Source organism: Rutidosis leptorrhynchoides, chromosome 3 (assembly GCF_046630445.1).
Source record: "Rutidosis leptorrhynchoides isolate AG116_Rl617_1_P2 chromosome 3, CSIRO_AGI_Rlap_v1, whole genome shotgun sequence".
In the NCBI taxonomy this organism is placed as follows: domain Eukaryota; kingdom Viridiplantae; phylum Streptophyta; class Magnoliopsida; order Asterales; family Asteraceae; genus Rutidosis; species Rutidosis leptorrhynchoides.
Genome location: NC_092335.1, coordinates 62,597,775 through 62,616,432, shown reverse-complemented (window position 1 = coordinate 62,616,432; position 18,658 = coordinate 62,597,775). Strand labels below are relative to the sequence as shown.

Genomic DNA, 18,658 nt, shown 5'->3' with positions numbered 1-18,658 from the left:
ACCATAGCAATTTGATTTACTCAAAACGGATTTAAAACAAAGAAGTTATGGGTAAAACAAGATTGGATAATTTTGCTTGTTGTAGCTACGTGAAAATTGGTAACAAATCTATATTAATCATATCCTAGCTAACTCATATTGTATTATACATGTATTCTAATATATTATGTAATCTTGGGATACCATAAACACGTATGCAAATGTTTTGACATATCATATCGACCCACGTATATATATTATTTGGAACAACCATAGACACTCTATATGCAGTAATGTTTGAGTTAGCTATACAGGGTTGAGGTTGATTCCAAAAATATATATACTTTGAGTTGTGATCTAGCCTGAGACGTGTATACACTGGGTCGTGGATTAATTCAAGATAATATATATCGATTTATTTTTGTACATCTAACTGTGGACAACTAGTTGTAGGTTACTAACGAGGACAACTGACTTAAAAAACTTAAAACATTAAAACGTATTAAAAATGTTGTAAATATATTTTGAATATACTTTGATATATATGTACATATTTGTTATAGGTTCGTGAATCGACCAGTGGTCAAGTCTTACTTCCCGACGAAGTAAAAATCTGTGAAAGTGAGTTATAGTCCCACTTTTAAAATCTAATATTTTTGGGATGAGAATACATGCAGTTTTAAAAATGTTTTACAAAATAGACACAAGTACGTGAAACTACATTTTATGGTTGAATGATCGAAATCGAATATGCCCCTTTTAGCTTGGTAGCCTAAGAATTAGGGAACTGGCCCCTAATTGACGTGAATCCTAAAGGTAGATCTACGGGAACTAACAACCCCCATTCTGGAATTTGGAATGCTTTAGTACTTTGATTTTATCATGTCCGATGGGTGTCCCAGAATGATGGGGATATTCTATATGCATCATGTTAATGTCGGTTACCAGGTGTTCACCACATAAATGATTTTTATACAGATTGTATATTATTGAAAGATGAAATCTTGTGGTCTATTATTATTACGATTTGATATATATAGGTTAAACCTATAACTCACCAATGTTTTTTTGATGTTTAAAGCATGTTTATTCTCAGGTGATTATTAAGAGCTTCCACTGTTGCATGCTAAAATATGGACAAGATTTGGTGTCAGTATGTTTGTATAATATTGTTTAAAACTGCATTCGAGATTTACTTTGTTGTAACATATTAATATTATAAACCAATATGTATTGGTAGTGTGTAAGTGTGATATTTTTAGATTATCATTTCTGGATAATCTAGGTGGTGTCCTTTTAACCTTGTTGATAAAATAAAGGTTATGGTTTGTTTTAAAAATGAATGCAGTCTTTGAAAACGTCTCCTATAGAGGTCAAAACCTCGCAACGAAATCAATTAATATGGAACGTTTATAATCAATATGAACGGGACATTTCAAGTGTTTTGAGAAAGCGTCGGGCCTTAAAATTAATTACCATAAAAGTCTTCTTTTCGGGTTGGGAGTGGCAAGTGGTGAGTTGGAAGTCATGGCTACACGTGCGGGGTGTAAAGTGGGCAAATTTCCCTTTGTTTATCTCGGTCTCCCGATTGGTTGAAATATGAATAAAGCAGAAAATTGGGATCCCGTTATTGAAAAGTTCAATGTAAAACTCGCGAATTGGAAAGCAAGGACGGTTTCATATGGTGGAAGGTTAACGTTAGTTAAGTCGGTCCTTAGTGTGACAACCCGGAAATTTCCAACCAAATTTAAACTTTAATCTTTATATGTTTCCGACACGATAAGCAATATTTGTTAAGTTAAATTTCAAGAATTTTAAACTATGTTCATACATTCATTCAACCTCGACCAAGTTCCAACGATTCACGAACCATTAAACGAATATGATTATATATGTATATGTGTATATATATTATAACTTGAAACGTAAATAAAATATTAGATTAAATACTTTATATGATTGTATCTGTTTCAAAATGTTTATCAATGGAATTAGAAGATAAGATCAAATGATTGAATTATCAGATATAGTAAATTATGATTACAAGTCTCTGTTGAAAGGCCCACGTTGATTTGAGAAATCTTTCCATTTTAACAATATTCGGAAAATGGTAAAGTGATTTATAAATAAGAACAAATTGTCAATCATTGAGAACTAGACAAAGGATAGTGGAAGATTGAATCTCATAAAGACTCGATTGATCTATTTAGTTTCAAACGTACAAAAACGTTTTCAGTTTAAAAAGAACTTTATTATTAAAACGTATATAACTTTTATAAATATCTACAACCACTTTTGACAACTCATTACTTAACTAGTATGATAAAGATAACGATATTTATATTTTATTTTATTAAATATATATAAAGATTTAAATTAATATTATATATATTTATATGCGTATTATACGTACATAGTTTTATACTTTTACTATACTTAAACTTTACCTTTACTTTATTTTTACTTTACTTTAACTTTAATAATTCACTTTAATAATTCATACTTTAATAATTAACTTTAATAATTCATACTTGTAACGACCCGGATTTTTCCGATCGTTTTATACTTATGAGATTAATATTTACATAAAATAAACCTTACCAACATGATAAGCAATCCAAACTGTTGAGATTTATGTTTTTGAAAAGAGTTTCACACAACGTTTGACCGTCCAATTTGACCGATGATATCACGAACTATATAACACATGATAATTATACGATTATGTATATGTACATATCTATACATATTTAACATGATTTAAGGATGGTTTAACATTTCATTGTGAACTAACAACAATGAGTTATAAGTATACTTTGAGACCACAAACTTAAGTTTTCAAAACGATAACTATATGTAACGTTCTTTGACATATATACTTACAATCTATAATGTGTTGGTGATCTATGTCACCAATATGATTTAAGTGTAATGGGATTAATTTGTAACCAAAATAATCTTGATAAATATCGAACAAGTTTGGGGAAGTGTGGAGTGCACACTTGTTTGAACTTATCTTGATTATGACGGGGGTTCGGGGGCAGCGCCCCCGATAAGCGGGGTCCAAGGGGTGGCAACCCCTGGCGGGGTCCAAGGGGCAGAGCCCCTGGCTGGGGTCGAGCTGAATTTTTTTTTTTTTGGGCTAACATTGCTTTATTAAAAATGTCTTAAAATTTTATTTTGGCCCGGTTTGACCCAAAAATAAAAGCCCAGTTTTGAGCCTCTTTTACAGTTATAAACCCGTCCATATTTGAATTCTCGTTCCGATTCCTCAAAATTTCTACAAGTATATCTAGGGTATATGTAACCGTATCATACCCAGCTTCTATACGTATTTACTATTGGTATATACCAACAATAAACTTCAATGATCAGCCACTAGACATGATGTTACATGTGGGAACCAGCCATTTAACCTCATGTGTGACTTTTGTGCAAGAAAACAAACTAAATCTCCTATATATCCATCCCATAATCATGCTATTTTGCACACACACACATACAATTTCATTTCCAATTTTCTTTCAAGTTAATTCACTCCCTAATCTCTTCATTTACCTACTCAAGAACGTATCAATATAGTCATCCGATTTCAAGGAGATTACTTCCAATCTTTCAATTCCACTCCACCACTCTTTTGATTCCAAGATTTTTCTTGCCTTTTCCAGTAGCTTTGTCCAAGTAACTTGAGGTAGTAACCTTATTCATAACCTTATTCGATTCATATTTATATAGCTATCTTATTTTGTGTTATAAAATTTTAACAACAAGAACATAGTTTGTGTGATTTCAAACTTGTTCGCAAACTAAATAGATCCTTCTAATTTGATTTTTAAAAAAACACTTCAAGACCTGTAATATATCATATTATGACAAAATCGGATTAATCATATCTTGGCTAATTAACATAATATTTAATATATATTTACTTATGATTTTATTTTATATATTTCAGGACCACCCGTAAACAACACGAGAAGATTAATCATAAGACCTCATGATTGTACGCAACACGTCATTTGACAACACGGTACTTTATGTACGCAACACGTCATTTGACAACATGGTACCATGGGTCAAGATTAATTCTGATCAACACGAATACGATGGGGTCTTTATTTATTTTATTTAAGCAACTAATTGTGGACCACTAACATCGGACTGCTAACTACGGACTAAGAAAATATTAAAAGTATTAAAAGTATGTATATATATATATATATATATATATATATATATATATATATATATATATATATATATATATATGTAACGATTACTTGAAAAGAAAATATGTTGATATTTTATATATATGGTTGGGTTCGTGATATCTATCGGAGACCAAGTCGAGTTAAATACCTTCAAGACAAAAGTGAGTATATAGTCCCACTTTTAAACTCTAAATATTTCGGGATGAGAATACATGCATTTTATGATTTACGTTATGGACACAAGTGATTAAAAATATATATTCTACGTTGAGTTGTACCACTGGCATACTTCCCTGTAACTTGGTAACTACTATTTACATGAGGTATTGTAAACGCGAATCCTGTTGATAGATCTATCGGGCCTGACAACCCCAACCGGACTGGACGACCAGTATTCAACGGTTGCACAGTACTTCGTTTCGGTGACTACACTTGGTACGGTGTAGTAAGATTTCATAATAAAGGGAATATGCGACGTTGATTAAATGTTAAGTATGGTTATCAAGTACTCAACAACTTAGAATATTTTTATTAAAACGTTTATATATGAAATCTTGTGGTCTATATTCATAACGCTGCCGGCTTTAAACCTATATCTCACCAACTTTATGTTGACGTTTTAAGCATGTTTATTCTCAGGTGATAACTAAAAGCTTCCGCTGCAACATGTTGAATTTAAGCAAGATCTTGAGTATGCATATTTGTGTCAAAAATAAAACTGCATATCGGAGGATTTGTAATGTAAAATATGTTGGAGGTCGTATTGTTATTATCACATGTAAAGTTTGTAAGTCTAAGATTATCACTAAACGATAATCATTATTAAGTTGTTTAAACCTTGTATTTGTAATAAAAGATATGGTTTGTGTTGTAAAAACGAATGCAGTTTTTGAAAAATGTCGCATATAGAGGTCAATACCTCGCGATGAAATCATATGTTATTGTATTCGTCCTTATGGTTAAGGTCGGGTTATGACAATACTTTAATAATTCAATTTAATAATTCATACTTTAATAATTCACTTTAATAATTCATACTTTAATAATTCACTTTAATAATTCATACTTTAATAATTCATACTTTAATAATTCACTTTAATAATTCAAAAATCTATTATAAATAGAATTCAATAGGTTTCATTATTTCATAGAAACTTGAAAATATTTTTCTCTAAACTCTCTCAATCGATTTACATATATATATATTTACTCCGTATTATTTCAAGATATTATTAGTATACATAAAATATTACGACGGAGTGCTGTCCGAGTGATTTCGAAATTGTTTTTCGAGTGGGATAAGATTAAGGAAATTATGGGTTACAGCTATGGAGGTGATTGAGTATGGTTCATGGGTATGCTCATGAGGTCAATATAGTGTTTATCATTTCCGTTGCGTCTACGTACCTTTCCTGCAATATTGAATCTCAATATTGATAAGTGAGTACTCATAATTTAACTTTTACATACTAATAGTGTATCCCTGACTAGTGCTCGAGTATTTAGGATTATGCATGCTTGTACTTTTGATATTACCCTTAGACAGGTTAGGTTGAATCTTGAATTAGTTACACTTGCGGTTGAGATAAGGTATAAGATATGCATGTCATTGGAAAGCTAGCGAAAAATTAAGAACTTTTCCTTTAGATATCGAGTAGTTTCGAAGAACGGATTAGAAGTTATAATCAATTGAATTTTCGATATTTTTATTAAAAATGATTATTATTATTATCGTCGTTTTTATCGTCGTTCTAGTTTTATCTTATTATTATCATTATTATTATCTTTATCAATAAAAGGGATTTATCATTAAAAATTGTTATTTTTTTTATTATTACTATCGTTATTATCGTTAAAGTTATAATTAGTATTATTATTATTATCCAATTATTATTATTATTATTATTAGTATTATTATTATTATTATTATTATTATTATTATTATTATTATCCAATTATTATTATTATTATTATTATTATTATTATTATTATTATTATTATTATTATTATCATTATTAATATATATATCATTATTTAAAAATAGTTATTGTTATTGTTATTATTATTATTACTATATTATCATTAAGATAATTATTAGTATTATCGTTAATAATGTTATAGTAACTATCATTATTAATATTAGTGTAATTATAACAAATATTTGTAACACCTAATTATTTTGATTACTATTATTATCATTATTATGAACACGATATAAAAGACGATTAAAAGCTATTAAACGAAATGATTAGGAAATAATGAGTAAGAGTATCATGATGAAATTAAAATATTATAAGATATTGATTTAGATAAAATTATCGTTCTTATTATTTTTATCATTACTATTATTATTAAAAGTATCGTTAGTATTAAAACTATCATTTTAACAAAAATTATCATTTTAATAGAAATGTCATTGTTACTATAAAATATCATTATTATTATTATTTTAAATAGAATTATTATTTTAAAGATAATATTAAAAATTATCGTAAATATTAAAGTTATCATAATTAGAATTATCGTTTTATCATAATGTCATCTTAGTAATTATAAATATTGATATTTTTATAATAATAATTATTATTACAAAATAATACAACTTTTACTTACTATCATTATAGATATTATTTTATCAAATAAATATGTGATACAAACATATTTTACTACGTGTAATATCTTACTTTAATATTACCTATCATATTATCTTTATGATATTAAATGAACCCTATAAATTTTATTACTTAATATATATAAAAGTATATTTTATTATATAAATTTAATATAAAATTTAATTTATTAATAAATAAATTATATTATTTACTCTAATAAATCTTTTAAAAATATTTAAAAATATAAAATGACGATATTTAAACTATATATTAATCATGTATAGATTTTTGGAAATTATTTTGAGTCAAATTTACTTTTGTTGACTTTTGCATATTAGTCTCGAGCATTAGGATTGTGGTACACTATGACTTGACCTAATTTGTTAGACAAATATTGACCAACACATAAATATATAATTAATTTAGGTTCGTGAATCCGAGGCCAACCTTGCACTTGTTCAATGACGTTATATGTATTTTTACTACGAAATACAGTATGGTGAGTTTCATTTGCCTTTTTACCCTTTATATTTTTGGGACTGAGAATACATGCGCTTTTATAAATGTTTGACGAAATAGACACAAGTAATTGAAACTACATTCTATGGTTGAATTATCGAAATCGAATATGCCCCTTTTTATTAAAGTCTGGTAATCTAATAATTAGGGAACAGACACCCTAATTGATGCGAATCCTAAAGATAGATCTATTGGGCCTAACAAACCTCATCCAAAGTACCGGATGCTTTAGTACTTCGAAATTTATATCATGTCCGAAGGAGGATCCCGGAATGATAGGGGATATTCTTATATGTATCTAGTTAATGTCGGTTACCAGGTGTTCACCATATGAATGATTATTTTTGTCTTTATGCATGGGACGTATATTTATGAGAACTGGAAATGAAATTCTTGTGGTCTATTAAAATGATGGAAATAAATGATTATGTTAAACTAATGAACTCACCAACCTTTTGGTTGACACTTTAAAGCATGTTTATTCTCAGGTGTTAAAGAAATCTTCCGCTGTGCATTTGCTCATTTTAAAGATATTACTTGGAGTCTTTCATCGTATATTTCGAAGAACGTTGCATTCGAGTCATTGAGTTCATCAAAGATTATTATTAAATCAATTTATAGTTGGATAGTGGATATTATGAAATGGTATGCATGCCTGTCAATTTTCGATGTAAAGAAAGTTTGTCTTTTAAAAATGAATGCAATGTTTATAAAATGTATCATATAGAGGTCAAATACCTCGCAATGTAATCAACTATTGTGAATCGTTTATAATGTATATGAACGGGTCCTTTCAGTTGGTATCAGAGCGGTGGTCTTAGCGAACCAGGTCTACATTAGTGTGTCTAACTGATAAGTCGATAGGATGCATTAGTGAGTCTGGACTTCGACCGTGTCTGCATGTCAAAAGTTTTGCTTATCATTTTGTGTCAAAAATTAACTACTTATCATCCTCAGAAAATTACCTGCTTATCATTTTTAGTCTAAGACACGTCTTGCTGCATTGATTCCATGAATAGTGTATAGACAAAAATTCATATCTTAGCATATCTGCTAAATCATATCTTATCGTATCTGTTACTTTAAACTTTGCCTGACATATCCCGCAAAGTCCTCCGTAATCTACGAAATCTTTTGATATATATATATATATATATATATATATATATATATATATATATATATATATATTCTATGTAATTAGAATACCATCCGTTAGCCAAAATCATTTCATACCGAAAAAAAAAATCCTTTATCCAATCGTACGAAATGGAATTCGTCATCAGTTCAAGTCACTCAGATTCCGAAATGGAATCCCATTCAAGCTCCGAAAGCAGTGTGACCGAAATAGATCAACCAATCAGTAATCACCTATTCTGGATGAATTGGGGATGGGTTCGTAGCCTCCTCGATAATTGGAGACAAGAAGAAGGTGATCCCTTCCATCCACCACATTGCCCTCTTGACGAAGAACCTGAAGCACTTACAGGCGAACCTGTCCGAAACACCATGTTCTCGCTCATTTCCAGAGTATCTCGTCACGATTATATATTATATCAAATTTTAGATTTTATTTATCCGCTCGTCCGAACTGACAATAACCCCGGTGTAATAGAAGAAGTCAACGAGCTTCGCGCTCGGGTAGTGGCTTTGGAGAATATGGTGCAGAGATTACAAACACCAGCAGCAGCATCAGCAGCATAACCAGTACCACCATCATCAACGCCAACAGTACCATTACCACCTCCAACCACAACCGCGTCGTAAACCTCAACTTCACAATCTGCCCCACGAGCATCAACGTCATACGCACCATAGATACCAAGGAGTACCAACAACAATAACTGACGAAGTATTAATTCATAACTTCATTGGAGAAACATTCCGCGGCGATTATGTAATCTCTAAAGTCTTAGAGATTATCTAATCTAGCCCTAACTATAAATCAGTTAAGCGAACCAAAATGATAGAAGGAAGAGTAGAAACCTTGATAAAAATGGTCTGTGATTAACAAGCTAAACTTGCTTTACCAACAGCATCAACAGTACTGTCAGCGTTACCAGCATCGTCAGTACAGTCAACATCCGAATCAACAACACCGATAACATCACAAACTCCGTCAGTTCAAGAATCACTGTGGACATCATACATCAACAAATAACGAAGTATTGATTCATAATTTCAATGTCATTAAAGAAATACTGCGTAAAAGTTATGTACTTTTTAAAGACTTTAGGGATTATTCAATTCTAGTTTCAACCGTAAATCAAATGAGTTTAATTTAACATTAACTCATTAAATCTATGTTACATCTGAAGAAAATATACATATATATATATTCATAAAGACAGTAATAAAATTCTTTTGTACAAAATATTAATTGTGAATTTTTTTTTAACGGGTAGGTAATACCCGAGAGATATATAAATTCACAATTAATATGTTACATTCTTCGAATTTGATTCAGCAAATCATCCATTATACTCCCTACTTTCACAACAATATACATTCTTTTATAGAAATCAAAACAATCATACTCATTCAAAATTTAATTACATATTCTGATTTTGAAATCTCAAAATTCAACTTGAGATATGACCAAAATCATCACTCTTAGATCCTTACATCTTTCACAAGCTATATTTTGACTTCAAAGCGGTGTTAGAACATCAAATGTATGTTAACGATTACAATTTGTGTTCAAACCCTTCGAAAATTTCTGAAGACACTTCGAATGATGAGCAATCGAGATGATGATCCAACCACATGTTACCCACAGTTATGTACCCGAAAAACTCTTGAAACCAAAGTAAAAGTTTAAACAACGTATCCGCGTCAGATTTTTTGGCATTTATTAGCAAAAATAACTTTGCGACTCCTATTCAAAGTAGCCAGTTTTGTCACAGCTCCAGCAAGTCAACTTCGACTTTTCAGTCAGACTAACCTTATTATAACCTTGAGATATACACCATCATTACCAGGGAACCTTTTACATTCCACCACATTATTAGCAGATGTACCAACAACTTCATTACCCTTTGACTTTAGCCTCTCTAAAAAGTCATTATAATTATTCATTGAAACCCCATCATTTACTCATTCGCATCTTGTAATGAGAATTGTCATACGAATCATTGGGAATTAGCAATCAGTATTTTGAAATCTCGCAGCATGTCTACGCCAACAGTTATATGTGTATACATAACGTCTATCTTCTGGACTTAATTTGAATGTGAAGTTTCTGAAAAACACTCCGAACTACGAATTGGTTCTCCGAAAATGGAAAAAATGCTGATGAAGCAGCAAAAACTATAAATGACTTTAAACGGTAAAAGCTGGATGATAATGATGAAGTGTGCTGGCAAAGCGCAAAAAAAGAGAAGTTTTGGAACTGGAAAACGGATTGAGCAAAGTAGGAAGGAGGCTGTGGATAAATTACAAAGACTGAACCTGACTTCAAAGGATCCAAATGATTCAGTACCTGCAGAAGTCATTAACGAATACCTTTCTCCTGACTCTAAACCCCTGCAGACAATATTCTTCATCATCCTCTGATATTAGAAATTCTAAAATATCATCATATCTTTCATTATAAATATCCTCCATGTTTCTGAAGATATTTTCTTAATTTTTCTTATTTGAAATCATTTACCTCTTCGGGCTATCTGTATTACATCATAAAAGAAACTATTTTAGTTTCTAAATTCTGAAACATTCAAGTTTAAAATAGGAATATTTTGAAGTAGTGTTGGGAACTGAAGCATGAATTAGTATAATATAATGACACTTGATCAATGTGATTATATTACAGTAAGTCATGCTGAGTTTCTAAATAGAACGTGATGATTCACAGATCATAACATCATCATATGCCATGTTATACGACTCTTGTATTCTATTTAACCTCTAAAATATAAAGAAAATATTTCTTGATGATTCGGCCTTTTCCAAGGTATTCTAGTAATTTGATAAGTCAAGATCGTGCCATCACAATTTCCTTCCTAGAATATTAACAATGTTCATTCTGAAATTCATATCTGTGAATTCTGGACCATTACAAGCAGTGCTTAATCGCAAGAAGAAGAAACGAAAGGACAAAACTCCGAAATAGAAATTGGGGTATAAATTGCAGCAAATAAAAGAGAGCATTAACTGTGAATGATAATGATTATAGAAGACAGAAGCAGAGACTTTGAAATATAAGGGAACATATAAAGCCCAACGACAAACCAGAAATTATAAACCATATATATCGATGCATATAACAATATAAAGACACGGAAGAACTAGAAACACTATAAATCCAAGAGTATAGTAGAAGTAAATAGATTCTTCCAGCGGTAGATGAAAAAGAAGAATGACTGATATGAAAGTTAGAAGTATATCGAGAATCAGAACTGGATGGAGCATATTGATGAATACTTTAAAATATGAGTTGAGGGGGAAAGAATAGAAGGTGATGAAACATGACTAGGAACTTAGAAATCAACAGATTTAACTCACACAATGGCGGAATAAGTGAATCAAACCCTCTAGTGAATAGGTTAAGTTTTTTTTTTATTATTAATTTAGTAAAACCACAACTAAATCAAGTGTGATTAGATCAACACCTAGAGCTATTATTCACCACCTGGGTGATTTGGACTGAGAGAGAATCGGAGGAGCTCACTAGATCTGAGTGTGTATAACAAATGAGAGGCTTAACCTAAAATGAAGAACATAAGACTTTATATACCCCTGCTGTTGACTCACCCATACGATTCATTCATCACACGTACGAGTTGGCTTCATCAGCCGTACGGGTGATCACTCACTAGTGTCTTCTCATTTAGGTTGTAATTGTGACTTAGCTCAGCATCAACTGTGCGTATGAGCCTGTCAGCCGTACTAGTGAGGCTTCACTCGTACGTCTGACTAAGTCTAACATAGTCAAACATCTAAATCTCGTTCCTGCAGTTCCTGTAACCACATACAAACACGGATAGGATAATAACGAGCAATCATGGTGGCCTGTAAACTATTGTACCTGCAATGGGTGTGGGTAGATGTCTAGGGACTTGCATAAAATGCATCAACAGAAGGTGTGAGTTGTAAGGAAACGAAGGAGGTGAATTTATAAGAAAATCTCCGACAGAACAATTAAAATGGATGATCGCATTTAAAGCGGATCCTAATTCCATTGATTACCGGAGAGTCAAATCTTATTAAGAAGATTTTCTTCAAATCCCTTGAAATCTGGGAATCAATCATATCTACGTCAAATGATAAGATGAATCTACACTTACTCATTTCACTCTTCTATGTTAGCTTCATTCGTACTCTTCATATAAATGGATTGTTTATCCAAATTATTCACTGATGATAAAACTCTAATTTTCAGCCCGTATGCATCATGAAAGCATACTTATTATCATTCACGACCTTTCCACTCAAATTTCGGGACGAAATTTCTTTAACGGGTAGGTACTGTGACAACCCGGAAATTTCCAACCAAATTTAAACTTTAATCTTTATATGTTTCCGACACGATAAGCAATATTTGTTAAGTTAAATTTCAAGAATTTTAAACTATGTTCATACATTCATTCAACCTCGACCAAGTTCCAACGATTCACGAACCATTAAACGAATATGATTATATATGTATATGTGTATATATATTATAACTTGAAACGTAAATAAAATATTAGATTAAATACTTTATATGATTGTATCTGTTTCAAAATGTTTATCAATGGAATTAGAAGATAAGATCAAATGATTGAATTATCAGATATAGTAAATTATGATTAAAAGTCTTTGTTGAAAGGCCCACGTTGATTTGAGAAATCTTTCCATTTTAACAATATTCAGAAAATGGTAAAGTGATTTATAAATAAGAACAAATTGTCAATCATTGAGAACTAGACAAAGGATAGTGGAAGATTGAATCTCATAAAGACTCGATTGATCTATTTAGTTTCAAACGTACAAAAACGTTTTCAGTTTAAAAAGAACTTTATTATTAAAACGTATATAACTTTTATAAATATCTACAACCACTTTTGACAACTCATTACTTAACTAGTATGATAAAGATAACGATATTTATATTTTATTTTATTAAATATATATAACAATTTAAATTAATATTATATATATTTATACGTGTATTATACGTACATAGTTTTATACTTTTACTATACTTAAACTTTACCTTTACTTTATTTTTACTTTACTTTAACTTTAATAATTCACTTTAATAATTCATACTTTAATAATTAACTTTAATAATTCATACTTTAATAATTCAATTTAATAATTCATACTTTAATAATTCACTTTAATAATTCATACTTTAATAATTCACTTTAATAATTCATACTTTAATAATTCATACTTTAATAATTCACTTTAATAATTTAAAAATCTATTATAAATAGAATTCAATAGGTTTCATTATTTCATAGAAACTTGAAAATATTTTTCTCTAAACTCTCTCAATCGATTTACATATATATATTTACTCCGTATTATTTCAAGATATTATTAGTATACATAAAATATTACGACGGAGTGCTGTCCGAGTGATTTCGAAATTGTTTTTCGAGTGGGATAAGATTAAGGAAATTATGGGTTACAGCTATGGAGGTGATTGAGTATGGTTCATGGGTATGCTCATGAGGTCAATATAGTGTTTATCATTTCCGTTGCGTCTACATACCTTTCCTGCAATATTGAATCTCAATATTGATACGTGAGTACTCATAATTTAACTTTTACATACTAATAGTGTATCCCTGACTAGTGCTCGAGTATTTAGGATTATGCATGCTTGTACTTTTGATATTGCCCTTAGACAGGTTAGGTTGAATCTTGAATTAGTTACACTTGCAGTTGAGATAAGGTATAAGATATGCATGTCATTGGAAAGCTAGCGAAAAATTAAGAACTTTTACTTTAGATATCGAATAGTTTCGAAGAACGGATTAGAAGTTAAAATCAATTGAATTTTCGATATTTTTATTAAAAATGATTATTATTATCTTCGTTTTTATCGTCGTTCTAGTTTTATCTTATTATTATCATTATTATTATCTTTATCAATAAAAGGGATTTATCATTAAAAATTGTTATTTTTTTTATTATTACTATCGTTATTATCGTTAAAGTTATAATTAGTATTATTAGTATTATCCAATTATTATTATTATTATTAGTATTATTATTATTATTATTATTATTATTATTATTATTATTATTATTATCCAATTATTATTATTATTATTATTATTATTATTATTAGTATTATTATTATTATTATTATTATTATTATCATTATTAATATATATATCATTATTTAAAAATGGTTATTGTTATTGTTATTATTATTACTATATTATCATTAAGATAATTATTAGTATTATAGTTAATAATGTTATAGTAACTATCATTATTAATATTAGTGTAATTATAACAAATATTTGTAACACCTAATTATTTTGATTACTATTATTATCATTATTATGAACACGATATAAAAGACGATTAAAAGCTATTAATGAAACAATTAGGAAATAATGAGTAAGAGTATCATGATGAAATTAAAATATTATAAGATATTGATTTAGATAAAATTATCGTTCTTATTATTTTTATCATTACTATTATTATTAAAAGTATCGTTAGTATTAAAACTATCATTTTAACAAAAATTATCATTTTAATAAAAATGTCATTGTTACTATAAAATATCATTATTATTATTATTTTAAACAGAATTATTATTTTAAAGATAATATTAAAAATTATCGTAAATATTAAAGTTATCATAATTAGAATTATCGTTTTATCATAATGTCATCTTAGTAATTATAAATATTGATATTTTTATAATAATAATTATTATTACAAAATAATACAACTTTTACTTACTATCATTATAGATATTATTTTATCAAATAAATATGTGATACAAATATATTTTACTACGTGTAATAACTTACTTTAATAATACCTATCATATTATCTTTATGATATTAAATGAACCCTATAAATTTTATTACTTAATATATATAAAAGTATATTTTATTATATAAATTTAATATAAAATTTTATTTATTAATAAATAAATTATATTATTTACTCTAATAAATCTTTTAAAAATATTTAAAAATATAAAATGACGATATTTAAACTATATATTAATCATGTATAGATTTTTGAAAATTATTTTGAGTCAAATTTACTTTTGTTGACTTTTGCATATTAGTCTCGAGCATTAGGATTGTGGTACACTATGACTTGACCTAATTTGTTAGACAAATATTGACCAACACATAAATATATAATTAATTTAGGTTCGTGAATCCGAGGCCAACCTTGCACTTGTTCAATGACGTTATATGTATTTTTACTACGAAATACAGTATGGTGAGTTTCATTTGCCTTTTTACCCTTTATATTTTTGGGACTGAGAATACATGCGCTTTTATAAATGTTTGACGAAATACACACAAGTAATTGAAACTACATTCTATGGTTGAATTATCGAAATCGAATATGCCCCTTTTTATTAAAGTCTGGTAATCTAAGAATTAGGGAACAGACACCCTAATTGACGCGAATCCTAAAGATAGATCTATTGGGCCTAACAAACCCCATCCAAAGTACCGGATGCTTTAGTACTTCGAAATTTATATCATGTCCGAAGGAGGATCCCGGAATGATAGGGGATATTCTTATATGTATCTAGTTAATGTCGGTTACCAGGTGTTCACCATATGAATGATTATTTTTGTCTCTATGCATGGGACGTATATTTATGAGAACTGGAAATGAAATTCTTGTGGTCTATTAAAATGATGGAAATAAATGATTATGATAAACTAATGAACTCACCAACCTTTTGGTTGACACTTTAAAGCATGTTTATTCTCAGGTGTTAAAGAAATCTTCCGCTGTGCATTTGCTCATTTTAAAGATATTACTTGGAGTCTTTCATCGTATATTTCAAAGAACGTTGCATTCGAGTCATTGAGTTCATCAAAGATTATTATTAAATCAATTTATAGTTGGATAGTGGATATTATGAAATGGTATGCATGCCTGTCAATTTTCGATGTAAAGAAAGTTTGTCTTTTAAAAATGAATGCAATGTTTGTAAAATGTATCATATAGAGGTCAAATACCTCGCAATGTAATCAACTATTGTGAATCGTTTATAATGTATATGAACGGGTCCTTTCACTTAGTAGTTTACGTTATACTATTTCTCGCTCTTTCGTGCCCTATTAGTGTTATTAAAAGACTAGAGAGTATTAGGCGTAATTTTTTCTGGGGAGGGTCGGGTGATTTTTCAAAATTAACAAGGGTAAAATGGGAGGATTCGCTCTTGCCTTACGAGGAGGGCGGTCTAAACGTAGGGTCTCTTCTGGTTAAAAATCTTGCATTGTTAGGGAAATGGTTTTGACGAGCCAAAATCGATTGTAACTCGCTTTGGGTTTCAATCATTAAAAGTATTTATGGTGCTAATGGGCTACTAATACCTTCGGGCTCTTGTAGGCCGAGAGGTAGAAGTAGTATTTGGTTGAACATCTTACGTGCAGGTCATTACATCGAGTCATTGGGCTTCAACTTCGCACATTCAATCACTAAGCAAATTGGTGACAGGGCAAGTACCAGGTTCTTGGAGGATCCATGGTTAATAAATATTCCATTAAAAAATAAAGAGGCTGTCGTATTTCGAAGCTGTTCAAGGCGTTTTGGTTAAAGATAGAGTCAATTGGTCTGTGCAGCCGCCAACACTTTCATGGAACTGGAACAGACTGCTTACTACTCGCGCTGGAGCTGATTTAGAGGAGCTAACCAATATGTTGAACGCGTTTGTTAAGCCGGACAGGATTAGGGATTCGTGGTCGTGGAACCTGGCATCTAACGGGAACTTCACAACGAAGAAACTTTCAAGTTTAATCGAGGATAAAATCACAGGTGACATCTCTAGGCCTCATGAAGAAACACTCAAAAATTATTTGGTACCGAATGAAGTGGAACTTTTCATATGGAGGGTATTAAAAAGGCGGATCCCGGTTCGTACCGAACTAGACAAAAGATGTATTGACCTAGACTCCGTTAGATGCCCTGTGTGTGACGAGAACGTTGAAACGATTGAACATTCGATGATATTTTGTCGGCATTCTATGGACGTTTGGGATAGGGTTTACAAGTGGTGGGGGTTGGGTACGGTATCAAATCTAAGCTTGAATGAAGCGTTTTGGGGTCGTTGTTCTCAGGTTCTATCTCATTCAGGTTCTCTATTTTGGCAGGCAATTGAATGGACATGTGCGTATTTATTATGGCGCAACCGAAATCAAAAAGTTTTCTCAAAATGTTGTTGGAATACACCGACGACATTAATGGAAATTCAATTAAAGTCTTTTGAATGGATCTCAACTCGTATAAAAAATCGTAAGATCGAATGGTTGTCTTGGCTCTCGGATCCGTGTTCCTGTCTGGCTTAACTCCGGGTTCATCTTCTGCTCGATGGTTGCTCCCTCTGCAACTATCAATCGATGAAGCTGTGTTGTTGTATAGGCGGCCTGTTTGCTTTTAGCTTCTGTTCTCTCGAGTGTGTATTGTATTTTAGTGGTTGATCCTAGCCTTTCTATATAGCTTTTGTTGCTCGAGTATGTAGCTTAGGTTTAGTTTAGTAGCTGATCATTAGCAACATGGTTTATTGTAATCAGGTTAGGCTGTCTCTCGTTCTTGGGTTTGCTCCCTTTCGTGTACTGGGTTGGGCCCCCGTTTTGGCCTGGTTCGTGCTTAATATTATTGCTTTTCGAAAAAAAATTAAAATAACAATACGGAGTAATTAATAATACTAACTTTAAAGTCGGTTTTGAATTAGATTTTCGGTTAAACCAAACATGTAACTTTTCAAAATTGTAAATCGAGTTTAAATTCGGTTTTGTTGCAACTCGATCGAAAAATCATTTTTCAAATTCATTTTAATTTCCCTGGTTTAATATCATTATTTAAATTAAACGATTTTAAACTTTAAACTGAACCTTAAACACCTCATACATCACCTACAACTCTTAAAATCCCATCATACTACAAGTTATTTACTGGTGGTATGCAGGTAACTACATAGATACGGAGTAATATACTATGGGTTCCGGGTTGGAATCCTATGTAGTTGGATGTTAATTTTTTAAGATTCTTTTTTGAAAGTTTGTGCATTTTTGCAAAACAGATGGTAGTTTTTGCCAAGGGGTCACTGGTAAATATGGTAAGTGTAAGGTAAATAGGTAAACCTAAAAGGGGTTTGTAATGGTGGCACCTTAAGAAGGTTTTGCA

General features: G+C 30.3%; 1 protein-coding gene across 1 annotated transcript in view; it reads left to right on the top strand.

Annotated features, from left to right (window-relative positions):
• Window positions 1–17,912, top strand: part of LOC139900032 (uncharacterized) — a 33,408-nt gene extending 15,496 nt beyond the window's left edge. The window contains exons 5-8 of the mRNA XM_071882844.1: window positions 16,598–16,765; window positions 16,865–16,973; window positions 17,032–17,641; window positions 17,773–17,912. Coding sequence (XP_071738945.1) covers window positions 16,598–16,765; window positions 16,865–16,973; window positions 17,032–17,641; window positions 17,773–17,912 — 1,027 coding nt within the window. The remainder of the gene's footprint in view (window positions 1–16,597; window positions 16,766–16,864; window positions 16,974–17,031; window positions 17,642–17,772) is intronic.
• Window positions 17,913–18,658: the final 746 nt, after the last annotated feature.